The sequence below is a fragment of the Mytilus trossulus genome, chromosome 3, assembly GCF_036588685.1.
Source record: "Mytilus trossulus isolate FHL-02 chromosome 3, PNRI_Mtr1.1.1.hap1, whole genome shotgun sequence".
In the NCBI taxonomy this organism is placed as follows: Eukaryota; Metazoa; Mollusca; class Bivalvia; order Mytilida; family Mytilidae; genus Mytilus; species Mytilus trossulus.
This window is the reverse complement of record NC_086375.1, coordinates 8802686-8830328: the sequence shown is the minus strand read 5'-3', so window position 1 is coordinate 8830328 and position 27643 is coordinate 8802686. Positions and strand designations below refer to the sequence as shown.

General features: G+C 32.1%; 1 protein-coding gene across 1 annotated transcript; it reads right to left on the bottom strand.

Moving 5' to 3' along the window:
- Nucleotides 1-573: 573 nt before the first annotated feature.
- On the bottom strand, nt 574-24833 carry LOC134709209 (synaptotagmin-1-like). The gene is made up of 9 exons (XM_063569381.1): nt 24332-24833; nt 16648-16842; nt 13154-13284; nt 8729-8905; nt 6200-6319; nt 4477-4683; nt 3839-3953; nt 1922-2127; nt 574-947 (listed from the first exon to the last, which is right to left on the bottom strand). Exons 1-9 carry the CDS (start codon nt 24720-24722, stop codon nt 825-827), a joined length of 1665 nt encoding a protein of 554 aa, XP_063425451.1. The 5' UTR covers nt 24723-24833; the 3' UTR covers nt 574-824.
- Nucleotides 24834-27643: the final 2810 nt, after the last annotated feature.

The window sequence follows — 27643 nt, the reverse complement described above, 5'->3', positions numbered from 1 at the left end:
TGTCTGATCTGTTTAACAAATATTGATTGTACAATCCAGGAAAATCGATTATATATTAAATTAATACTGTAATCATTAGTTTTTTAAACAAAATGCATTATTTCCTTTAGTAATATCTCATTATGTTGAATGCTATTTTTTGGTTCAAACCCTTTAGATGTAAAGGTCATAGGTCCAGTTATCTTTTCATCAGATTGCCAAACACTGACAGAAGTACGTTAAATTACAACTGTTTGCCTCAGAAATCTTAAATAAACATATACAATAGATTTCTCACGCTATTCAATGTTTCAAAGTTTTCTTTTAACATTTTACATTTAGTCGGCATATTTTAGCATATGTTAGGATTTAGTTCTTTACATTTGAAGTATATATACACGGAATGCTTTAATTGATTTTCGTTTTTAAAATACTAATACTGCAAATGAAATGCTAAAATATGATATTGTGACGTACGTAATATTAAAGTTTAAGAATAAATCAGACATATTCCAAGTGTATATAATAATAAAACTATCACGTGTCTGTATTGAATGATACATGTACATCTTATGCACCACTCACAGACTTCACTTCCTCCATTGGTCTATAGTATGAATTTGTCGTTATTGCTTTGATTTTTTATCACGTCAATCTTTAATCATGATTGTCAAGAAATCTTCTTGCTCGAGTCACCGTATACTGTCGGGGGATACAGGGATCGGAGATCTCCGTCATGAATCGGATATCCGATCCTTGAGGTCGTTGTTAAGGTAAACACAACGATATGAATGTTTAGGTAATGGCTGCCGTCGATTATGACCAATATCACGTGAACCATTAGGTCATGATCCTATCTTACTGGTCTTTATCACAGGATGCCAATAGTCAGTTGGTCTGTGCGGGTGCTCCATAATATCATACCAATGGTCTAATTGTTCACCATGGCTATACCAACCTAATTCGACCTGGAAAATATCAGTGTTTCTTAGTATTGACATGTATTTGCGTTTGCAAATAATTTTTTTTATAAACATAATATAGCATCCACTTATTATAACACCAATCCTTTGAAGTTTTACTAGATTTACAAAAGTGTAGTCAAATAAGAGTTCCTACTATATAAATAATATGTGTTGAATATTAAGGAACATACTTTCTCTATGTCGGTTTTCGATATTCGTTGATGGAGATTTTATGCGTATAAGGAAGCTATTGAACGGTATTTGCATAAATGAGTCTATTGACTGCCTCTTTTTTTAAGTTATAGATTCAAGGTCAGATGAATCGCATGTCGATTACTGCATTGTGACACTGAAAACGGACAACTGACATTTCTATAGTGACCGTTATATGGTATTACAGACACAAGGCAATACATTGGTATTCATTTTGTCAAAAAATGATCCATGCTTCTCACTAGATACACTGTCGAATCACATGACACCCTTAAGGTGGTACCTAACACTACAGGTAGATAACTCTGTAAAATCAGCTAAACGTTTTAATTACGTTGTGTTGTTAATGGAATATTAAGCTTCTCAATGACCAAAATAAGAGTTTGTCAAACTGCTATATAACCAGTGTAAATTTTCTGATAAAACAGTTGGTTCAAATATTTTGAAATTTTATACATTTGTCAAAGAGTCAAAGTAAACACTTTGTCAAAATTTTATGAAAATTAAACGAGCCACATTAATTTTAGTTAAAGTGTTGGGTACCACCTTAATTTTGAAGTCCTTCGATGCGTATTTTTGGATAACCCTTTTTGTCTGATTATTCCAGTATTCTTACTTCAAATGACGCATATTTAAAAAAAATATACTAAAAGGATTTTAAAATGTTGACCTTGTTTTTACGGCAAGCGAAAGACTTTGACAATACCATAGCCATTTCCCTGTCTGTATAATTACATTCAGTTATAATTCTTAAATATACTTACTTGACCTAATTTCTGAACTCCCATCATCATGTCTTTATGTATTAGCTGAAAGACAAATGCATGTCCAAGAAGTTTAGGGTTTTCTCTATTGATTTCAAAAACACACGGATGATTCCACACCGGGTCTTGAGTATTTTGCCTCACTTTGGTTTTATGTTTATCCTGACGGATTCCGTTGACATACATTTCAACTTTAACATATGGATCTGAAAAATAAAAACGAATAGTTTTAAAATTCAATTGATAAACATGCCTGAAATTAGCAGAAATGCCAGAATCATACATTTGGAAAGGAATTGAAAGTTGTAGCTTCAATACTAATATGAGCAACACGATGGATGTCACATATAGAGCAGGATCTGCTAACCCCTCCAGAGCGCTTGAGATCACCCTCTTTTTCTAAGAGTTCGCTTTTCTCCGTCATCAGTTTGTATATGTTGTGTTTTTGGTAAAAAATCAAGGAAAAAACCCCAAAAGATAAGCAAGTATATCATACCGTTGTCAGGTTTTTTAAAACTTATAATGTTGAATGCCCTTTTGATTTCTTTCGCCTCTCTTTCTAAATTATAAATGTGCTTTGTTTGGAGTATTTGCGATAGTTAAAAGATGTTTCTGTGACAATTTATTTGAAAAATAAAATTGTTTAAACATGACACAAGATCGTTTCAACTGGTTTTTGACGTCATGAACAGTTTGTGTAATTATATAACTTATCCGGATGGGAATGTGTAGTAATACGATGTTTCGACAGACACGTTGTGTATTTGCCGAAAAGTAAAAAAATATATATATAAAGAATTAAAAGATGTGTTGATGATAAACATACATTATGATTTATGAATTTGCTGATTTAACGTTTCTGCTAATTGTAAGATCATGATCTATGATGTTAAATAATGTTCTAATGTAGCGTTCGACATTTTCTATAAGTTAGTTATAACTGTGAAATAAATTGATGTTTGGAATGAAACCGTACACTCTAGAGGAAATTACTTTTATGCATTTCCTATCATTTCGAAGTATATTTAATATTATTTGTGATTATTTTCTGTACTGTTAATTTATTTATTTGTTTAACACGTTTAATATTTGGTGATTCATGCTGCGAAATGAGAATGAAGGTTGAAATGGTCTTCCTTTATGTTACATTTCACTTCTAAATGACATGAGCATTCAACTGAGCACAGCTTTCTCTTTCCAACAATTACATACAACAAGACAATAGATTGCAAACACCGAAAAGCAAACTATAAAGGGCCACAATTGACTAGTGTAAAACCATTCAAACGGGAAAACCAACGATCTTATATCTATATAAAAACGAGAAACGATATACATTTATGAACCACATCAACAAACAGCAACCACTGATTATTAGATTCTTGACTTTAGATCGATACAAACAAATGTAGCTGCCTTAAACGGTTTAAGGTAGCTTCCGACACTAAGGGAGAAAACAACGTTTGACTGATGTGAAACTGGTTCCCTGTTTTAATCTTAGGATATATCGCCTATATATCTGAGTCACGGTAACAGTTCTGTTGTCATCTGGTGCCAACATTTACCCTTACCCGCAACAATAGTGTAACATCACAACCTAGAAAGACGCACTATGAAATAGCAATTGAAATGGAACAACTCAATCAAAAGACATATTAACACAAATGAGTCAATATATACTGAACGAATTAATTTGATCTACAACACAATATAAATATAATATCAATAGAATAAGGGGTGAGATAATAAGCATTTTCAGAAAGTCAACCATAACTTTGAACAATATACCACCAGATATAATGATGTAAACCTTGAATAAAATTGTCGCATTATAACGCTGAAAACATTAATCAAGATGCCGCCAAATAGAATAATGTATACAGGTAAAAGAAAATAGTTGTGTACAGTAATACTTACTAATAGCACCTAATAATGAAACTCTTGGTAAGTTTCTAGCTTCTAAAACATTAAATACAATTTTTCCTGCAACCGGCTGATAACAACCAGATATTCGTATGTCTCCTTGGTGAAGCTACAAATATTTATTACTTTATAAAAATGCACAATTGTATTGGTCATCTCAAATTCTAAGAAGTCATTCAGAGAAACATTATATATAATGAGACGCTATCACATATGTCTTATTATATTTGCAGTTATTTGACAGACACATACTATATAAAGTACTTCATTCTAAAAACTTCTACAGGCTAACAACCATTAAAAAATTAATTATCATTTTTTTAAATATCTTCAGAAATTTATTTATCCTGTGACTGTAGTTATAAAGGCATGATGTAACATAACAGTCATCCCAAGGGTTACTTTTGACGACAATGACTTCTAAATGACATGTGCATCTTTCATTGCTGATATCTCTGTCATTTGAAATGTCGTGGATAGTAGTCAATGTTATGTTGATTTGTTTTTCAGAATATCAAAACCTGGTCAAATGTATGACCACATGACAATAAAATGGCATTGATGTTAAAAAATGAAACCATTTTGAAACAAAATTTTAATTGCATATTCGACGTATTTGTTATAAAACTTACTCTATATACAGTTTCTGGCATAATGGTTAAATCGGCCAGTCCATTTTCCAGTTCACAAAGATTAGACAGATAAATAGAAGACATCCCAACAAGATGTCGACGTGTCACATTATGTGAAGAATAAATTTGAAATTCGATAGCAGCTTTATCGTCCAAGTCACTTGGCACTAAGTCCGTTATTGTAAATTTCTCAAGAAAGACTGGAGTCTAAAATATTCATTGAGAAAAACTGTCAGATTAGAAACGAAAGGTAAACATCATTATAAGACAATTATAATACTTTCTCCTTTTTTTCTCCTTTCTCGTTTGTTATTTTTATATATAGAATAGACCGATGGTTTTCCAGTTTGAATGGTTTTACACTTGTTATTTTGGGGCCCTTTATAGCTTGTTGTTCGGTATCATCCAAGGGTCCGTGCTGAAGATCGTACCTTAACTTATAATTGTTTACTTTCATAAATTGTTATTTGAATGGAGAGTTGTCTCATTGGCACTCATACCACATCTTCCTATGCTTATTAAGGAAAACTAAGTAGTTGTTGCTTTTTGTGTGATGATTTGATTTACTGTGCATGAACTGAATTTGTGTTATGAATGAATACCCTACATTCTTTTGTAGTGAACATTACATAACGTTTATTATAACTTAAAAACAGTAATTCTTTCATCCAAACACACTGTCTTCTCTTTACGAATAATTAATTGAAATTAAGTTTATATCGTAGTACTTGTTCAGGATTTTGTTTCCGTCTTGCGTTAATCATTTGACAATAGGTATCAAAGGTACCAGGATTATAATTAAGTACACCACACGGACGTTTCGACTATTTGATTTGAATTTTGCATGGATTTCAGTTTTTTTGTAATTTGACTTTTTCCTATGTAGCGTTTTCCAGTTTTCGGATTTGTATTTTCATCGTTTTTAATTTTTTTTCCCACGGCGTTGTGGCATTGTCTAAATAACTAGTTTCATGTCCCGTTGTTATCTTTTGCATCTTTCGTTTTACCGGTATGTTCATGCTACTAATTTAGACAAGTGTGGAGCAGGATCTGTTTTCCCTTCCGGAGCACCTGATATCACCCCTAGTGTTTGGTGGGGTTCGTGTTGCTAATTTTTTAGTTTTCTATGTTGTGTGATGTGTACTATTGATTGTCTGTTTTTAGCCATGGCGTTGTTATATTATTTTCGATTAATGAGTTTGACTGCCCCTCTGGTATCTTTCGTCCCTCTTTCACATATCATGTCAGTAAGTTACTTTTCCATCAAATCTATAAAGTGTTGTTTTAATATTTTCAAAGGAAATTTTATAAATTTAAGTGCAAGCTATTTTGAAAACAGAAAGAGAATAAATTGTCAATCATTCGAATGATATTAACTTATAATACCAATATCAAAGTGCAATTTAAGTATTTTGTGATTATCCTTGCTTAGGTACATTGAAGACATTAACAGTACAAGTTGACAATTCATATGTGAATATCATATAAAACCTAAGAAAATAGTTTATATATATATATATAAGCTAAGGTTTAAAGCATAATCACACTCTAAAAATAAAAGATTGCCCTTTTTGTATCAGCATGCATACAATTAAAACGACATGATTACATTAAATAGCTTTTCATTTCTTAAAACAAAATCACAGCAGGCTTGACATTAAAATGTACTTTTACAACGCATTATATAACTGCAATCAACGAATCTAAAGAGTTATGTACGTACTTTGGTTTTCGGAATGGTTTTTGTTCTATATTTAAATGTTCTTCCAGGCACTAGGAATGCTTTAACATATGGATTGATTTCAGTATCAGCGGGAAGTCCGGCGATCCGTAGGTTGTCTGCCTGAAGAAACAAGATAAAAGTTAATCATTAACTCAAATTGATGAATAGTGCCAATAAGGAATGTACTTACCAGATAAGACAAGTTCAAATCTAAAAACCTGCAATTCAAGCATAAAAAAACGCCTTAAAAAAACAGAAAAAAATTATTAGTTCTCAGTTATATGGGCATACCTGATATCACTCACCCGTTTTCTATTTCATACATGAACTTGAAAGGGACAAACTAAGTGGTCTTCGTTCAAACGATCTTCCAACTGAATTTAACATACTAACAATGCATATACATGTATATTTTCCTATTATCGATATTTTTCTAATATCGTTTCCTCTTAGTAACGACAGGATGTCTTTTAAATACATAATGGTATCCGAAGAAACGAGAACAAAACCCCAAATATAAATCTCTATAATGAAGTTACATGACCTAAGTATGTAACGTTCTTAAAGGTCGAGTGTACCTTGTACCACACAGCAAACATTAACTTTCTAACAAAATTTTATGCAATTGTCATGCAAGTGTGAGGTTATGCCAGCTATAAACCAGACATTTCTTCACAAGTAAATACCTGTACTACCACAGCAATATAATAGGTGTTTATCATTCGTTTGAGGTGTTTGAGGTTAGGATTAAGCCATTTAATACGGAACTGTCCGTTTAGATTTTTTCTTAGAGTTTGGTATTTTGTTATTTTACTTTTTATATAGTACAACTCAAATATTTTATTTGATACATTTAACGAAATGATTTTGGGGTTGTTGTCTTATAAAAACCTTTAATCTAGTTATAATATGGTAAAACCAGATTAATAAAATAAAGTCCGTCATTAGTTTTCAGACTACCTAGATTAATGCATTCTGTTATACAGTATCCGCTACTGCCCCTCAGAAATGATTATATATAATTTAATTGTGAAGGAACGATTTTACCACCGCTGGTTATAAAGTCATCCTTAATCACGGTTGTTATGTATTAGAGTTATAAACTTCACATCCAGCAAATAATGCGACATACGTTCCATTACATCCTATTAATTCTAATTTCGCCAAAGAATAAAGTCCCTTTTTAGAACAAGATAATTCTAACCAGTTTGAAGCATACTCGAATAAAGCAACTTGCGTATTTAGAAAATTACTTCATTAAATTTGTCCAAAATCAAAAGAACCATGCGCATTGATTTTTTTCCCCATAAAAGATGTTACCTGCCAGAGTAACATCCGAAATAGTTTTCTATGGTTATAATCAAGCTTGTTTTATTGAATTAATCATTCCAAGAGTCAAACCTGCATTTAAAGCTTTTCCCGTAAATCGTCTTTATAAAATAATATCACATGAAACCGAAATAAGTTGAAAGTACCATTTGCGTCATTAATTATAAAATTGGCCTTATTTCTAGCTACAATTTCAAAATAAGGATGTATTGACCAACATTACGACAAAACATACTCGATACAATGACAAGATATGAAAAGTATCTATTTGTTCAAAATGTACTTGCTTGTGTGCTATTCATGACGTCACAAAAGCTCTCATGATTTTTTTCTGACAAAATTACAATGAAACAGGTCAAATTACATTAATTGTTTTGACAGGAAACATAAAGAGATGACAAAAAAACTTTTCAAATACTGTTTGTTATTACTATCTGATTTGAATATTTAGTTTGTTGACGTTTCCTAGGCTAAAAATTAATTGATATTCATATTAACACACTACTGGGCTGGTGATTCCCTCGGAGACAAAACGTCCACCAGTTGTGGCATCGACCCGGTGGTGTGAAAAGTTTAAACATTGAACCTTTCTACACTATTCAAAATGAAAACAACACTTTATATAAATTTCTTGCGTCCAAAGAGCTTTTTAGAATGCCCTTTTCAAATTTAAAAACGAATTGAAAGAGTTGGTCCTGCTTCTGTTTCATCAAAAAAAGATGACAAACGTAGATGAGTTTTTATCTAGAGGAAGGGATATATGACTTATACAAACAAAACATTTTTCTGGCATTTTAAAGATGCTTGATTGATTGGATTATCAACATATGTTTACGTTCGAATGACGTGTTACAAACAATCGGCATTCTCCTGGGAACAATCTGTGCACCTCTTCTTGTTGACCTGAGACTGATTTCATACAAGAGGTTATTTGTAAATTCGTTAGAAAGTCATTATCAGAGCGTATTTAAAATCACAAATGACATATTTTGGTAACTTTTAAAATTACGTGGTTAAATCACAAATGATACTTTTTGGTATGTTTTTATCAGAACGTGGTTAATAAATCACAAATACCATGTTTTAGTATTTTTCTACGAACTGTATATTACTCACTGAAGAGAACAGGCAAATCAGGTGCAACATAATTTATGTGAATCGATATCAAATATCTAAATTAGTGTATTATATTCCTCTTACCTCTATTACAATTACTGTTAATGACGTCTTGTTTTCTGCCATTTGAAATTGAACTTTTAATTTCCCCGTAGGGGGCATTGGAGGGGTAAAACTTGGCATCATCATATCGTCTAGATTTAAATCATGCATAACTACAGGTTTATCTGGAAGTCCAATACTACCACCTTGTCCTTTAGCCTACAAAATAGTATAGTGTTATAGCAAATATAAAAATAATCTTAAATCTACAAGTATGTTACATTGTTTATTTTGACATCTATTCAATACAGCGGGAATGGATACATCTACTATGTTGACACACCCTAATTTGAACATTAGTACACTTTTGTTGCCTTTATTTCAATATAATTTCTACCTCAGGCAAAGATTACCTTAGATGGATTTGGCAAAACTTTTAGGAATTTTGGTCCTCAATGCTCTTCAACTTTGTACTTTATTTGGGGTTTTAAACTTTTTTGGATTCGAGCTACACTGATGAGTCTTTTGTAGACGAAACGCGCGTCTGGCGTTTATACAAAATTTATTCCTAGTGTCTAAGATGAGTTTATTCAATATAATTTACATAATATGATGATCTATCTAATGTAAAATCAAAGTTACACGAAAGGATCCCAGACATTGTCATTCCATAAGCTGCATGTATGTTACAAACACTTCTATCAATGGTGCATTTGACACACCAATGAATACGCAAGATTTGTTTAAAGCAAAACCTATTACGAAAAAGCCACTTAAATTGATTATGGTTATGAAGACCCATTGTCGGCTTTAAGCTGGTTTCTACTCAGTTATCGGGTCTCTTGGACAAATTACCAGCTACCATTCCAAATTTTATCATGAATGCAGAAATATCTTATTTTTCAAAGTGATATGTCTGCAGTGCTCAAGGGTTTTTGATCAGAATGCATTATAAAAGTTTTTTTTAAATTATTTTTGAAGAATGAAAGTTTTAAACTTCAAATTAGAAACATAGAATAATACACAGAACTAAAAGATTTTATGCCATATACACCTGAGAACGTATTACTCCAAATCATTGAAAAAAATATCAATCATATTCGCGTCATTTCGAATTGCTTCTTAAGAATAAGACATACGTTTATGTTATCCGTACTGAAATTAGTGTAACATTATCGAGGATTAATAAGAAAATATGACACATTTATAAGACATGAAGTGTAAAATCGGTTCAGAAGTTTAAAATACTGTAAAGTTTAGAAATGAAAATAGTTGGGATAATTTGTGTTCCGTATTTCCGTATTGTATATCTCATCAGCAAGGTAGGTCTGTCATTAAAGTAAAAGCGTGTGACGTAATTAACTTTGACAAGTCGTATCGTATGTTACATTGAAGTCAATTGGCTTGTCGGTTAACCTTATGATGAACGTCATCAGAAACAATAGAAGACTTCAATGAACTAATTTACACACGACAAACACAGAACAATGATAAATACGTAACCTGACACGAACAGTATACTCTATAACATGCATTAGTCATAATGGAATGGTATTGTCTTGAAATTCACTTGTTTGTATTATTTTGTATCCTGATTCGACATTGTAAAATTAAAGTAGATTAATAAAGGCAACAGTAAAATACCGCTGTTAGAAACTCATAAATTGAAAGAGAAAAAAACAAAACCGGTTTACAAAATAAAACTGAGAGAAACGCATCAGATGTAAGAGAAGAACAACGACACAACATTAAAATGTAACACACGAAAACCAACTATAATATAACAATGGCCATTTGCCTGACTTGGTACAGGACATTCTAAGAAAACAAAATGTGGGTTGAACCTGGTTTTGTGGCATGCCAAATCTCCTGTTTCCAGGCAATGTAAAATATAAGATTAACAAATATGTAAAAAGTTATCAAAGGTACCAGGATTATAAAGAGATTTCATATTATACAATCAGTTAAAAGACACGAAAAGTATATTCTGCAAAATGCATTAGTTCTAACGTTATGGTGTTGTCCTTCGTATTCACTTGACTGTGTTATGCTGTATCCTAAATTGACATTGTATTACAATTACAGAAGATGAATACGATGAACAAATATTTATTAAAAAGGTTTATTATTATGAAATCAGTTAACAGAATGATTCAACACGTTATCAATTTTATGCAACCGAAGCGCTTTTCTGGATTTACCTGCATGCATCAAGAACTATCAAAGATAAATATTTGAAAGTAAAGGATATATAAGAACCGACACAGTTTGGAAGCAATATGACGACAATAAGAGGTCAATATAATAAGTTCAACTATTAAAGCATTATCAAATTGATATTGATATATCAATGTCCAATTGTAGCTCTATCCGTTAAAAGGTAAAATAACAAAAGTACAGAACTCCGAGTAATATTATGAATGGAAATTCCATACTCATGTTTTAACAAATTGTTTCTTATTCATAGCATCGCGTCCTCTCCTCAGTATCAGTTGGTATGATATAACCTATTTTTGTCATCGTTCATGTTTTACATTATGGTTGGTGCAATATCATCCATTATATGGTTATTGAAAACTATATGAAGATTTTGTCTTTATTTTCATTTTGATAAAAGCAAAAATGTTATGGGCCTTTGTTAAACTTTTTTTTTATTATTGGGAATACATATCTATGTTGAAATGAGCAAAACTGTCAGTTTAATAACTGCTTCAAGTTGTGTAAAAACAACAATTTTTCTTCAAAAACAAGGAAGAAAAAAATGTTTTTCGACCTTGTATCAACATCTATATCATTATCTTAAGATTTTTCATTAATCCTTTTTTTTTGATCGCCGGAGGCCATAATTCCACAACAGGAAATATATAACTCTAGTTAAGAATTTCCTCTAATCTCCATAGAGGTCAAGGAAAATTGTCTTATAAAAAAAGTTGATAAAGGAAAAACGAAATGGTTGACGATGAAGGTGTATATAGATGTTTGCTGATGTGGACTTTCTTCTTCATTTTCATTGTCATCAACTATTGATTTTCTCATTTTCATGTTTGGTTGCAGCAGTGTTAATCGTCTGAGTTAATAGTGATTTATCAGCAAGGGTTTACCGTAAAAACTAACAGAATCCCTGACGGAAATACTAGGTTTTTTTCGATTTAGCAAAACCACAATTTATATCGGATGTAATGACAAAAAGTTCATTTGACTTAAAGTTTTAGTTTGATGAGAATTAATTTAAAATAAATACATGACTACTATCAAATAATGTACAATGTCATTATTAGTTCGTGTAATTGTCAGTAAATCTTGTTCACTACAAATTCCAGTATTACAGAGGAAAAAAAACATAAATGCCTAGCATAGCACCTTGACATTTTGGAATGAAACGTTAAATGTTGAATAACAGGAAAGATGGTCATTGATTGATTTGAGTTCAACATCACTTCGGACTTTTGAGCTAGGGCGTAACAGGCGCTCATTGTTAATGAAGAAATAAGGAGTACACGAAAAGTACCACTGATCTCAAGTTGGACTTACACTTCTAACAATTCTAACAATTCTAGTTAATTAAGATTGTAGTCGAGCAAACTTGCCACGTTCAGGGTTCGAACTTACAACCATAGTGTTGACAGGCTTGCGAAACAGTTGATTGACTACTTAGACCACTCGGTCAACGTGGACCCAGAAGGGCGAATAAGAATATATATTACTGAAATACCACATAACAACATATAATAATGAAAACACAGAAATAGAAAAAATAATTAATCTGAGCTTGCTGCAATATTGGTAATATCAAATGTTCCTCAAGGGAAATAAATGTTTCTGTTTATAGACGGAGTTATAATAAAAATATCATAACGAAATATTAATGATATAATCTTACATAATACGACACATTTTTAGATTTTATTGATTACCTTAAAATATATTTGTACTTTGATTCCCTGGAATTATTTAGAAATATTTATTATTAAAATTGAGAATGGAAATGGGGAATATGTTAAAGAGACAACAACCCGAACAAAGAGCAGACAACAACCGAAGTCTACAATAGGGTTTTCAATGCAGCTAAAAATTTCCGCACCCAGAGGCGTTCTTCAGCTGACCTCTGAACAAAAAATTATACTAGTTCAGTGATAATAGACTTCACACATAACTCCGAAACATAAACAAGAAACTAAAATTAAAAGTCTTAGTATACTTTACATTACCATAAAGCGCTGCGGTTTGGCTAAATAAACTCATCATATATACCAGGACTAAATTTAGGATACGCCAGGCGCGCGCTTCGTCTACTAAACGCTTTTTACGAAATATTTTTCAAAAAGTACAGAACACTGTTCTATTCTGGTGTCATGCTATTTTCATTTCGATTTTTACTGCATGGCATATGACTTTCAACTTATTGAGAGTTCAAGATCCTAAAGAGTGCTACGAACACAGTGATGGTTTTGCCTGCTGCATACTTACATTTAATTTGGGCTTTTTTCTGTGTTGGCACTGAGGAGTGACTGGATTTACTGTGTAATCTAAGGCATTCATACTGCTAACAACTAACGATGATAGAGTAATTCTTCTACCGTCTCCACGCCCTCGTCCACCTGTCATAATATCAAAAAAACAAGTTTGTAATTGTAAAATATTATTATCATATGTTGTTACATGAAGACCCAGGAAAGATGGCTAAGAAATCTGAGTCAAAAGACGAAAAGAAATTCATTACGTTGTAAAATAGAGGCTAACTATACCAAAGGAAATTCAATCTCATAAGACGAAAACAACATGAATTCGTCAAGGCAAAACTAGAAAAAGAACAAAAAGACAGAGTGCAAAAACACAACATAGAAAACTAAAGACTAAGCAACACAAATTCAATAAAAACCGGGGGTGGTCCGGAAAGGTAAGCATATCATTATTTTGGTTTTAAAAAAATCTGATCTTGGATCTTGAATATTACAGAACACCTGTGATCACCCCAAGGTTTTGGTGGGGTCGTGTTGCTTAGTCTTTAGTTTTCAATGATGTGTCTTGTGTAATGTTGTTTGTCTTTTTGTCGCTTCTCGTTCTTGCCCATGCGCCATGGCCTTGTTAGATTGTTTTCGACTTATAAGTCTGAACATCCCTTTAATATCTTTCGCCTCGCTTTCACAGATATAATTTATGAAAATCAGGCAAAATACTATTCGATAAGATAAAAAAGTTCAAGGACGTATTACTATTCAATCTATAATGGAAAAATATTATCAAATTGTTTTTTTGTTTATCATTTCGGCAATGAAATTCCACAACTATTCAATGATATTTAGTTATATAACGGCTCACATAAAATATCGAAATATTTGTTCCTTCATTGAATTTATAATTCTTAAGGGCAAAACAATAAATTAAGAATGACGTCATTGAATATACAATAAACTGCAAATTTCATTGTCTGACGGAAATAAATCTTAGGAGTAAGAAAATTTGCACTGAAAAGCAATGTCTTTCGCTTTCTCTCAGCTTAAGGGAATCGCTTGATAATATTATATCACAATTTTATTTAATAAATACTATTTTCAACTAACTGAAACCGTATAAGAAGACACAATAATAGCATTTAACTTGCGGTTCGTGATGTTATATAATGTTTATGACTTTACGATAAGAAACCACAATCTCTGAAGAGGGGGGTTGTAACTAAGTATTGATGTACTTATCTGATTGAGCAGACGAGAGAGATACAATAGAACAAAAATGACGTGAAATATGTCATACCCGATTGTAAATTACGTTGGGCGGGAGGTATTACTAATACCAAAACTTAAACTTTTATGCGTTATTAACCACATTTTATAGGAAATACTGCATCACAAAGCCCAATACCTGCTTTACGTCGCTGTTATTTTTCACATTTAAAGATTTTTTCATATCTTCATAAATGTTTTATTTTTATTTTTTATTTTTCATATCTTCATAGATGTTTTATTTTTATTTTTTATTTTTCATATTTTCATAGATGTTTTATTTTTATTTTTTATTTTTCATATCTTCAAAGATGTTTTATTTTTATTTTTTATTTTTCATATCTTCATAGATGTTTTATTTCTAATTTTCATTTTTCATATCTTCATAGATGTTTTATTTTCACTGTTCAGAAAGAGCGAACATTGATTTCGTTGTACATGTACAACTTTTTTTTAAAATTGGAAAATAATTAAGCCATACAGAAAGACTGTTCCATTTGATTTTTTTTTTTTATTCGAGCGTGACACTTTTTGTAGACGATACGGGTGTCTGGCATACAAAGTTTGGTGATGTTAACGACCAATAGTCCAGTGGATATCAGAATAATTGATCACTTTATGGTAAAAGCATGACACTTGGCATAGTTAAAGTTTAAGGGGTATAGACAAAATTCAGATATGGAGCTACGGCAAAAAAAACCAATATGGCCGCCAATGACAATGAACACTCACTGTTCGACCTACACTTACTTTTAGCAAAACCCCATACAGTATAGTATGCTATACATAACGCCAGCATGATATATCCAATCGGAATGTGAGAGTATTTTTCTTTTCCAAAATCAGTTCTTTCTAACGTCGGATTTCATCAAATGGTATAATTAAATCCAGATTTAGCTTTGGTCGGAAGGTTGGAATTAAATAAAATTAATTTCAAGCTGTATTCATATGTTTCCAAATGGTTTCCTGTTTAGCCAGTAGCTATACTTCGGAATTTCCAAGTACCAACTGCTTCCTTGTGAGTTTTAATGAGACATCTTATTAAGTCTCTACTTTGTATAGTGCGGAGGCGGGAAAACTTGTACATTATAGACAAACCACGAAACAATAGATTTATACGTGTAAACATATTGTCAGCATAGCGGGAAAGTTAAACGACTTGCATACGCCGGGGACAAAAGATTAAATATATGACGTTTTTCTAATTAAACACGATTTATATCTCCGATGTTAATGCTTGATTTTTTTTGTGGTAAATTGTTTGTTTCAAAATAATATGTTTTATGTTTTTGTTGATATGAAAAATGACATTCAATTTATTTCAAAGTTAATGGTGTTGAATGCATGAATGGAATTTATTAGACAAAAACAAAACAACAACGTTAAGTTACCGTTACTGCGGGGTTAATGCCAGTTTCGACGGTTATTTCCCCCCCCCCCCCCCCCCCAGTTCTTTGATAGAGATAAATTTTCATGACAAAAAAGGTCCTCTTATTTTATAAAAAGAAAAATATTTGCACTTCAAATAGTGTTTTCACGGAACTGTTGATCGAAACAGGACAAACATATTTCGACTTCCGATCAAAACTAAATCAAATGATATTCAGAAACAACATTTCATTGATTTTTTTCTAGATTTATGTCAGATTCATCTTGCTGCGTAGCCATACATTTTACACTCATAACTTCCTGCTTGAAGTGTAAAACTTATCCAGTCGGAAAGCAAGCCCTTAGAAACGACCGGTGTTGCTACTTTCTTAAGACAACAATGGAACTGATATCAAAACCCGCCTGTATTCGTTTTAATTCAAAAGAGGGGCAAAAGATACCAGAGGGACAGTCAAACTCATAGATAGAAAATACGATGACAATGCCATGGCTTAAAACACAGACACACAGACAAATAATAGAACACAACACACAACATAGAAAACTAAAGACTAAGACCAAGCAACATGAACTCCACCAAAAACTAGGGGGGATCTCAGGTGTTACGGAAGGGTAAGCAGATCCTGCTCCACATGTGGCACCGTCGTGTGTTGCTCATTTTGATACAAAGCCGGTAAGTAGTCTAATTCTGAAGGTCACATTCGTGGAAAAGGGAACAGGATTATTTCAATCGCACCTCTTATTACTTTTTGTCACTAAAAACGATTTAAGACTTTACTGAATCACAAAAAAAAGTTCACTCATGATATAACAAATGACATGAATTGAATTAGAACCCATTTAATACCTTACCTTCAGGAAGAAACACGTGTGTAGGACGTCGAATTTCAGCCAATGAATGACTCCGTCGATATAATTTTCTGCGGTCCTTTTCTTTAACTGGTTTTCCAATTGGTTCCTCGTATGATGATCGTCTCATGTCCTGTTCGTTCATCTCTGCCATCTCTGCCATGTAATCCTCTTCGATGGTTTCAGAATCTGAGTAATCTATAAATACACAATGAACTAAGTAATGAATTAAGGGAGATATTTGGGGGACAATAAATGATTCGAGACTTTCATATTTATATTATGTGGCCTAAACTTATGTACCAATCTATTTTCTCATGAATGACTGCTGGTATGAAGGAGATCTTAAAGGAACAGTACCTACTTCAGTTTTATTAAAGGAAAACCATGAGCCCATAAAGTACATGCTCTAGGATATAATTTTGGCGTTTGATAAGGGACTATAATTATGTATATCCGTTTTGAATTTTCCTCGGAGTTTAGTATTTTTGTTATTTTACTTTTTTGTAACATATGAGCTAAACTTAGCGTAAATAATATTTCATATACGTAGTTAAATACATCTTATACAAATATAAATTCACATTGTGGCAAATAGCATTCAGAAACAAGAAACAGTGCTTTTATTATATTTCTGTCTGGACATTATATTTTAATAATGTGCTGTTTAGATGTTATCAAAGTTTTTTTTTTATTCATTTATAACTTTTTTGTGCTAAAATGTGCATCGGTATTTACAATTTGTTTTAATAAATACATTGATTAAAACGAATAAGCAATTATTATAGGTATTTATTGAAAAAATAAAAACCATTATAATAGATGACACAAAAAAAACAGCAAAGTAAACCTTATAAAAATAAAGACAGACTCGATTATCATAATATTTAGTTAGGAATGTCGTAAAATTTTAATCAACGACGATAAAATGTGAACTTAATTAAAAGTGTTTACGTGATTCTTAGAGTAATTACGTAAAATGTATCCGGTTTATACTAATCGATACGTCTTCGGGAACGACTTGAATTTCCGTGGCGTTTTCCATTTAAAAAGGTATATCAGCGCTTATATTACAACTTAACTATCTAAAGAAAAAAAAAACAGATTGCAAACCAATTGTTAGTAACGACTTCTTTATAATTATAATCGCCGGCGACATGTTTTGAGGTATTGATTTATATTTCCTACATAAGCTCGCTTTATCTTTATATTGTGCGTCTTAATCTCGACGAATACTAATTAGACACAAAACGATATTCATGTTCGTGATTAGATCTGAATTTAAAAATGTAGATTCCAGACTAGAGAATATATTCTGTCGATAGATTTACAAGAAAAAAATCGTTACTATTTTTAAGATTTCTACATTGTTCAAATGGGTTCAATATTGAATGAATACATTAACCGCAAGATTAATGCCTCATTTCAATCAAAATGAATAAAGTTGATTCGTTTTAATTAACAGATTTATTTTACTGAAATGTCAAATATAATAGTAAACATATATGAACAAATATACATAATACGCATTAAAATTAAAATAAAATCTAGTACAGTATTATAAGCATTAAATTATTAATTTGACACATTCCCCAATTCCTTTCTCAATTTTATTAATTATACATCTATATATATATATATATGTAAATAAACTCAATTTTCTTTTAAAATTAATTGCTTCAATTCTCTTTACTTAAACTGTTCTGGATAGTTGATTCATTGGCAACCATACCACATTTTCTTTTCTTTATATAGAAGATTACTATTGAGTTAGGCTGCATAACTATTTCCAAGGTATGGATTAAAAATCAAACTGAATCGTGACTATGGAATTATTTTACACGATGCTTTGAGCCATAACTGTCTTCAGGTTTTCCATATAAAGCTTGAATTCTTTATAATTGCAAAAGGTAAATCAATGTTATCTAGTGTATTTTTAACCGATCAACATTTATTCTTGTTTATAAAAATAATAAATCCTTAAAAAAATCGTGATATAGAAACTTTACTTTTGAGTCTTATTTTTCTTAAGGTCGCTGATTCATTGTTTGCATATGAGGGCCTGGAACTAAATCTTCAGTTCTGTTTGCTAAACTGTGACTTTTAATGTCATTTTTTCTCAATTTTATATTTTATGTGTGCATTAATATCTTTTTCTTTTAATACATTCATCACACCCTTTATTCACTTTTCGATAATTTTTAACCTTTTTACTCTAATCTGCTAACTCTAATATTTCAATAACATTCTGAATTTAGATTCCATTTTAACGAATCACTTTTGCATTTAATCTATTTCAAAAGACCTGGTTCGGTTATTTTGATTTGCAAACACTTCGTAACAACTTGCAATTGATGTCGTCAGTTGATACAAGTACTTAACATTAGACAAAATATGATAATTAATATCAATTTTATAAAAGCAAATTTGTTTTCAGTTAATAAAAGATAAGACGCAAACACTGCCTCAGTTTAATATTATTCGCTAATTATATTCAAATCGCAAAAGAGATATAGAGAAGATAAAATGAAGAGCTGTGGAGATATTATTGACAATTTTCAATCTATGTTAGCAGTGAAGCTAAAAATAATAACTTTCTAATTTAGGAATAAATAAAAGTCATTCAGTTCATGTTAAATCTAAAATTATCGTTTGTTCAAAGAAAGCACAGGAAATCGCGTACGAAACAGTGGGAATGCAGCAAATGATATCCGCAAAGACTCCATTTGATATTCCGTTAAAATAAAGAACATTTTGGGTTGATGTCATTGACATTAAATTGTGTCAACATGATAGAAATGTAACGATCATCACGACTTATATGAAAAACTGACCAATATAAAAATTGATAGTTTTCATATGGTAGTTATTTTCCATCGGTGTTAGGCATTCTCCAAAGTTGTTAGGCCTACTATTTGATTTTAATTCAGGTGTAACTGTTTTCGGTGTTTGCATTTCAGAGCAACTGATATCATTCATAGTTATTATAAAAAAAATGTTTTCCCAAGATTTAGTTGAATTTCACAAATGTTATATTTTGTTAAATTTATTTGAAATACCAAATGCTTTCTTCCTTGCAATTTATAAAAAACATAAAAATTTAAAAAAAAACGATTTAAATTAATTCATCATGCACTTAGCAGAACCTAAATTATAGGACTGTTAGTTCTCTATTCTATTCATATTGTTCTAATGTGTAAAAACCCTTTGGATAGGTTTTATTTACGAATGAAGATACACTGCTGTAATGGGTAAACAATTAGCAATATTCCTTCTGTTTGCAGTTCATTTTGACTTATGATTTAGTTTGTAAACAATATATACACCAGCGTGAATCAAGTCGATTTGATATTTTTTGGGGCGAGTTTTGTTTGCTGATTAAATTTTCATTTTTTCATTTTCTTCTGTTGGTACGCATGCTTATTTATTTTCACTGTTATACACAATTATTTCCTTCATTTTGTGTTCACTGAGTACTTATTTTCATCCTGGTCTTAACTGGCAATTGTATTCGTTTTCAAAATCCTTCTCCGTGAAAGATAAACAATCGTCTCCTATACCAGCAGTCATTTATATTCAGACTAACCTGTAATACTATTGATGATCCTGCACATTATTCATGAGATATGCTGCGTTCGATGTAATGTTGTTTTGTTATAATCAATTATGTTGAAAAATCCATGTATTTATGTCGAAAAAGAGATTTTAAATAGCCTCACCTATTCTGTCTAACGCCTCACCTATTCTGTCTAACTTTTTTGTCAATTCTTTCTTATTCACGACTCAGCTATAGAGCTTATTACTGGCAGATCAAATAACAAATCAAATAACTCATAGAGCAAACATAAAATAAATTAAAAAAAATAAGAAGGTTTTTCTATAGTTATGCAATATTGTGAGATTTTATGACATTTAACATATGCCATCTTCTTTGAAGTGTTAAACACACTTCCACTGGGTGATCCATCAATGAGTCGTAGAACAAAACCGGAAGTAGCAAATAATGTTACCCATATTCATCACATTGTATTCCATAAGTGGAAACATCATTTGAATCTTAAAATGAAATTTCTGTAACTGACACAAGATAGTAATGATATAAGCCAGAAAACTAATATTATATAATCTTTAAGTTTTAATTACAAATTTTGCAGCCTCATACATAAACATTATGGTCCATTCAAACTATATGATTTGGCTTCTAAATCTTATGTTCTTTTCTTTTTTGTTATTCACCATGAATATCTACAAGTCTAATGTTCAAGGCTAAATTAGTTGGTACTATATAATAAATTTAAGATAATTTCACTATTGTTTTGCGGAATATGGTTCCTCGTAAGATATCATATTGCACTCGTAAACTGGTGCAATATAAAATTCTGCTTGGAACAGTATTACTTCATAATAGCGCAATTATGTTACAATCGAATGTTCTTTTAATTATATATCATGTTTTGTTTCTGTATTGTGGCTAGTATTGCAAAACAAACAACTAAACATGAAGCCTAAATCTACCATCAGTTTTCTATTTGCACTGTTTCGCATTTTGTTTTCCGGAGCCTTTTTACGGTTTAATTAGGACTTCATCGTATTGAATGCCATACGGCGATCTGTAGTTGCTTAAACCCTTGCTCATTTTGTCTTTTTGGGGAAAATATTCCATTGGCAATCATACCACAGCTCTTTATTTTTTAAATAAAAAAAAAATATAGACGAAGTAAGCAATCACCTGTATTTAAGAAAAATAGCTTGTAAAACAGAGATCAAATTATGAAAGTAAACAGCAAGGCTTTATCGTCAACACTAGAGCTATATAACCAGAGTGAAATTAATCGCTATTGTAGTGAAATGCTGACTAGCGCATTATTTGTCTACTGTTTTAGATAGATATTTCTTTAAAGTACAATTTACATGGTTCTGTGTCGTTAATTATTAAGAACTTATTTCCCTAAGTTGTAAAGTTCACCGTGCTTGCCCAACCATGTTTAATGAGACTCATATATTTTCAGTCTTGTCATTCCAAGACAAATAAATCAGCCGCAGTTTCGTACTTTTATCTAATACTGGATTTCTAGGGTTTGAACACATAAGTTGTGCTTATTTTTTTTTTCGATGATAATATGCGTCATTTTCCTCAGTCCCTTCTATTATTATAAAATTTCAAAAACAGGATTACAAGACAGCAACGCTCTGGTACATGATAACAATAGCCAAATTAGGATTGTCGACCCCTACCCACCACACCGAGAGTACATGTAAATAATTAAACATATTCTATCAACTTTAAAGGGGTGATACCGGGTTACAAATTTCCCAAGTGCTGACATGATGACAACGATACAATGATTTGTTATCTACAAACTCTAATTTGGTGAATGTCTTATATGTGATATACGTCATCTGTACTGTACAGGAACAAGAAATATGAGTAATTATTTTTCAATAATTACAGCATCATAAAAATGATAGTATTTTTAACATAAGAGTATGATTATTTCATCTTCTTGTTTATACAAAACGAATATGATTTTTGTTTATACAACCTATGAAGTTTTCTATATGTATGCCGAATCATTAACATGCAGACGGGGAACCAGAAGCTATCAAAATGGGAGTAAGGGTTTGACCTGGAAAAGAGGGTGTCTAACCTATTTTAGGTGATCAAAAACTAAACCCAAAACAAAATGTACACGCTCTCCCTTATACCGGTGTCACACATCAGCGCATAGCTCCGACGTACGTCGGGCGCGGTAAAAAATCATGTACGCTGACAATACGCTAGTAATTTTGGATGCATTCAAACTGTTAATCATATCTGTTTCGTGTGCACAGCGAGCTTTAAGGATGTATTGGGTGTACGATAAAAGCGTACCTAAGCGTTTATCGGGCGTTCAAGTAACGAATGTTGGCGTATGCCTGGCGTTTTTCTAACGTAGATGGAATGCACGCTGCAAAGGAAAACAAATAATCTTGAACGTATTTGAGACGATAATCCGTGCTTTCAGCGTGTCTGGGACGTTCTATTATGGGGTGTTTGTTACAAACACACCTGCATACGTTTGAGTTAAAGTCAAACTATCTTGAAGCGTATACAACGTGCCCTAAACGTGTCTCAAACCTATCTATAGCGTTTTAAACGCGCTAGTAGCGTATGTATTACGTGCGTGTAGCGTATAGGTATACGCTAGACAAACGCGTATTATGCTGCATAAAAAAATCCTGGAGTTATAGCGTTCACCAAGCGTATACCATTGCATTTCGACGTACTTCAAACGTATGCAACGCGCGTTTAACGATTGCTTAACGTTCCTCTGGCGTGCAACTAACGTATACAGACTTTGTTTATTTTCTCTGTACGTCTGGTGCACGCCGGTCTATAAGCCAATGTGTGATGCCGGCATTAGACTAACCAAATGCAAAATATGACTATGTTTGATGGTATGTTTTCAATGCTAATATTACAAACGTCCAACAAAAACAACCTCCAAACATCATCTTCACAAGTCACGCCATTTTATCACTGATAGAAGCATTGTATTTTTTTTTCGTAGTTAACTCCAGTGACACAACAAGACAAAATATATATACCATGCTAATGATTTTGACTTAAATATGTTGTTGCTTCAAAGCATTGTGTCCTCTGACTCAATAGAATACTAGGCCGGTTCTCATACGACTACAACATGTACTACGATTTGTTCATTGTTTGAGTGAAGCGTAATACAAGCAGATTCCAGTTTAATAGAATACGTGGTAACCAACCAATCACAGGCAACATGACAACCAACAAATCACAGATGATATGCCAACCAACCAATAACAAACAACATCGCAACATCACAACCAACCAATCACAAACAACATCGCAACATCAAAACCAACCAATCACAAACAACATGGCAACCAACCAATAACAGACAACATAACAACAAACAAATCACAGACGTAAACTCGCGTCGGAATGTTTATTGAGATTATGATTAAAACGTTGCGATTTATAATACGTGTTGTTTTTATACTTCAATATATATTCGCTATAGTCTAGTGTTAAATGAGTCTTGTCCTCGTTCGGTCCCGAAACTAGAATTGATACACGAAAGGTTCCTAAATCAGGTAATAAAATCAAGCAATCATCATCATTCGAGTCAAAAGGTCAAAGTTCTCAAACTTTTGTCAGAATATTCCTGATGTGAAACAATTTAAAACTAGCTTTTTTTTTCATTGGCTTATGTTCCACTGGAAACAAATAGGATACCATAGCACAGCAATTCATTTTACTGAACTCTGACTCTAAATTGTGTCTTTGAGTTACCTAGTCCTCTGAACATTTCCAATTTCAACGAATATACATTTTACCGCCAATGACCAAAGGATTTAAGCTTAGAAAACAAAAGTCACATCCTTTTGATTTCATTGTAATAGGTATATTCTGCTACTGTTCTTTATACATTAATTTTTAGACAAACAAATTAAAATATTTGTATACCTGCATTGCTGAAACAGAATAACTGGCAGGTGTATCATATTCTATAATTGATAACATCATATAGTTTTAGCAGTCAACTCTTTTGTTTTCAGTAATGGGGCTTATACAACTAGACATTATTGATTAAATATCCGTGTAAAAATTGTTATTTACCGTGGGCGATCAGAATGTATGAAAAAAGATAATACAATTTACACTTACCGGCTAGTAACTCGTCAGTGTCGCCGAACCGACTGGCATCAGAACTCTTTCTACTGCTAGCACAACTTTTGCTACTTCCGGAACCTCGTCGTGATGCACAATCAGAAGACAATAAAGATGTTCGTCTGCTTGAGATACTACTACCAGCAGATCCCCGACGATCAGCATCAGACGCGAGAGATGTTCGTCTGCTACTTAAGCTACTTCCTGACCCACGTCTATCCGTATCACCGGAAGCTAACGATGTACGTCTACTACTTCCGCTTTCTGCTGAACATCGCCTCATGTAATCTGAGGCGTATGAAGTTCTTCTACTACCATAATCCACAAATATTTGAGGCACAACAAATTTAGTTTGTTCTGATTGTCTACGTCGAAGTAATGGTCCCATAACGAGGCTTCTAGTGTCTTCCGGTTTATCTCTTTCCCGTTGTAATCGGCTTGCAGATAAATTTAGTGACTCTGAAAAAGGAAATAATTCCGTAAATCTCGACACTGCATCACCCATATTCAACTATACATTAATTCCTGGAATTGCATGTCACAAATTGTCACTAGAACATTGATTAGATGACCAACTATTTACTATAGACAATACGACATCTTTAACTGACATCATAATCACGACTCTGACATTCACATTTATATCTTAGAAAACCTACCGAGGAAAAGATTTCCAGCCCATTTTCACCTTGATCATCAAAGGATTTACTTTTTCATACACTTTCTTCGATACCATCTTTATATGCAAAAAAAGAATGAAGCGAAATCGATAAGAACAATTCTAAGGATTTGGCGGGATAATTTCTGTTATCTTTTCCTAGGACCTTAATTGTCACTGCTTAATCCGATGGCTAACATTAATCTAAACAGCTTTAGTGTCACTATACATTTATAAACAAATTATTCACTGTTGTTGTAAACCATCACAATATTTTCCTAATAAAAAAATAACCATAGTGTAGACGTTATTTGATCCCTGATGAAAGGTTATTAAAAAAGAAACATATTATTGACTTTATGGAATATTGAAGTTAAGAAGCTCAGAACTCGTTACAAATTAATTCAATTAAAGATCTTGTCAATTGCCTGTATATAGTCAAACACGGCCATTAGATTTAGGAACTGTCATTAAGCAAAATTAAAAATCTACGTAAACATTTAGCCATTCAATCAATTAAATATCAATATTTATATGCATGCTTATTTTAGAATATAGAACCAACATATGGGTTACGTTGGATAGACATCGACCTCTTGCCAATGAATATTAAAACATTCATTAACTTATATTGGGTTGAAAATCTCTATGTAAAGTCTGTAAATCTTTGCAAAATGAGTTGTTATAAGAACCCTACAAAATGACCACAATTATTTTTCATTTCGTATTAGAATGTTAAAAAATCAGTCAAAGTCATATATATGTACATGTATAAGTGCACTTGCATGAGGTTGATTTCTATCCTACGCAGCTCATATATTGTTGAAGGACTTATATGGTCCGAGACCACAATTGTCGTCCCTTGATTTCGTTATTTCGTTGTTTCGTTCCTTGATTTCGTTATTTCGTTGTTCACGAATATAGTCCCTAGTGTTGACAGTGGGTTACTTGCCATTAATTTTTATACCCCTTCCAAATTTATTTCTCCATGTTGAATGCCTCAAATTGCAAGTATGGGGGATGGGGGGGGGGGGGGGGGTTGGTGAAATTAGACTGTAAAAAAATTTGGGTCCAGAATTTTAAAGGAAAGTAGTGATTTGGTCCAGCTGAAAAAGGTTAAAAACTAGCACTTCGGAAGCTGTCAAAAGATTTCAAGACGCCCTAAACATAAAATTGTCCATATTTTGAGTTAGAGCCGATGAAATTTTCTATAATTTTGTCCCAAAAGTAGTACAACACACTGAAAAATTTCATTGAGAAAGCGCAGGTGGGATTTTTTTAATTTTCATTTATGTTCTAAAAGAAATGCACTACGAAATAATTGTGGTCTCGGACCTAATCATCAGCTAAGTAATCAGTGTTTCGGTACTGAAATGATTTATAAATTGCCGTTTTTTAGTTCTCCATTTTGTGTTTGAGCGTTCCTGGTGAAGGTAAAGACAAGAAACTCTTAGGACGCACAAAATGTATAAAATATCATTTTCGTTTTTCTAGCTCCTTCTGTGCTTCTGATCTTGACCATCTTAATGTTCAACATGAAAAAAGTAGCTGTTGTTTTGTTTAAAATATTAAGTTTGGCTTTTTTGTTTTAGTCTGTTACTCTTTTCATATATGCTCTCACACGTTAAATATATGTTTTGACTTTCTGCAGACATGAGTCACGGCAGACAATTTATTCAGGTAGCGCACATTTATGTTATTCTAGTGCGCATGACACATGTCTCTGGTATGACCTTCAACAGATTCTTGGCTTTCATGTCTCAAAAGAAAACAAAAACATTGAACAGACTATACAACCGTCTATACAACCTAAAATATCTATTTAATAAGGTATTTTCGGAATTTCATTCGGATTCATTGTGTCAATACTATTCAGAACCCATGTCGTCTTCATGCCAATTTCATTCGGAAAGGAATATTTGGCATGTCTTCTGTATCAAAAGTTAAATTCCACTATAACTATTTGCCAACTGAAAACAAAAACGGTAGGAAATTTTTGTATTAGCCTTTCAATTTTGATATGGAATTATTATCTATAAATGTAAATCCTGGGGGAAAATATCCCAATCTTTTACCTGTTAAAACATGATACAGTCATTAAACCGATTAACCAAAACATTTTGAGAAACTTGCACTATTGTTTTACAACATCAGGACAATATTATGTTGTAAAGATTGTTCTGAAAATACATGAAATATTTGACACTAGACGTTAAGCAACCAACAATCAATCAATCAATTTATACAACATAAAAACAACTTTACTGTTTGACAACATCAGCGAAACCTTACTGTTTTACAACATAAGAAAAACCTTCACTGTTGTACAATAAAAACCGACTCTTTGACTGTTTTACAAAACGAGAAAAAAATGAATGTTTTACAACATAAGAAAAGCTTTACTGTTTTAAAACATAAGAACAACATGACTGTATTACAACATGAGAAAAACCTAAAAACCTTTATTGTTTTGCAACATAAGAAACACTTCACTGTTTTGCAACATAAGAAACACTTCACTGTTTTACAACATAAGAAACACTTCACTGTTTTACAACATAAGAAACACTTCACTGCTTTACAACATAAGAAACACTTCACTGTTTTACAACATAAGAAACACTTCACTGTTTTACAACATAAAACAAACT

Bases quoted from the DNA above. Each gene is read 5' to 3' on its own strand.
- LOC134709209 (XM_063569381.1), bottom strand. From the start codon at position 24,722: ATGGGACCATTACTTCGACGTAGACAATCAGAACAAACTAAATTTGTT. The intron at 6,320-8,728 runs GTAAGAGGAATA...TTGTTTCTTCAG, and splicing joins TAACAGTAATTGTAATAGAG to GCAGACAACCTACGGATCGC. The intron at 2,128-3,838 runs GTAAGTATTACT...TTTATTTTTCAG, and splicing joins TTCATTATTAGGTGCTATTA to ATCCATATGTTAAAGTTGAA.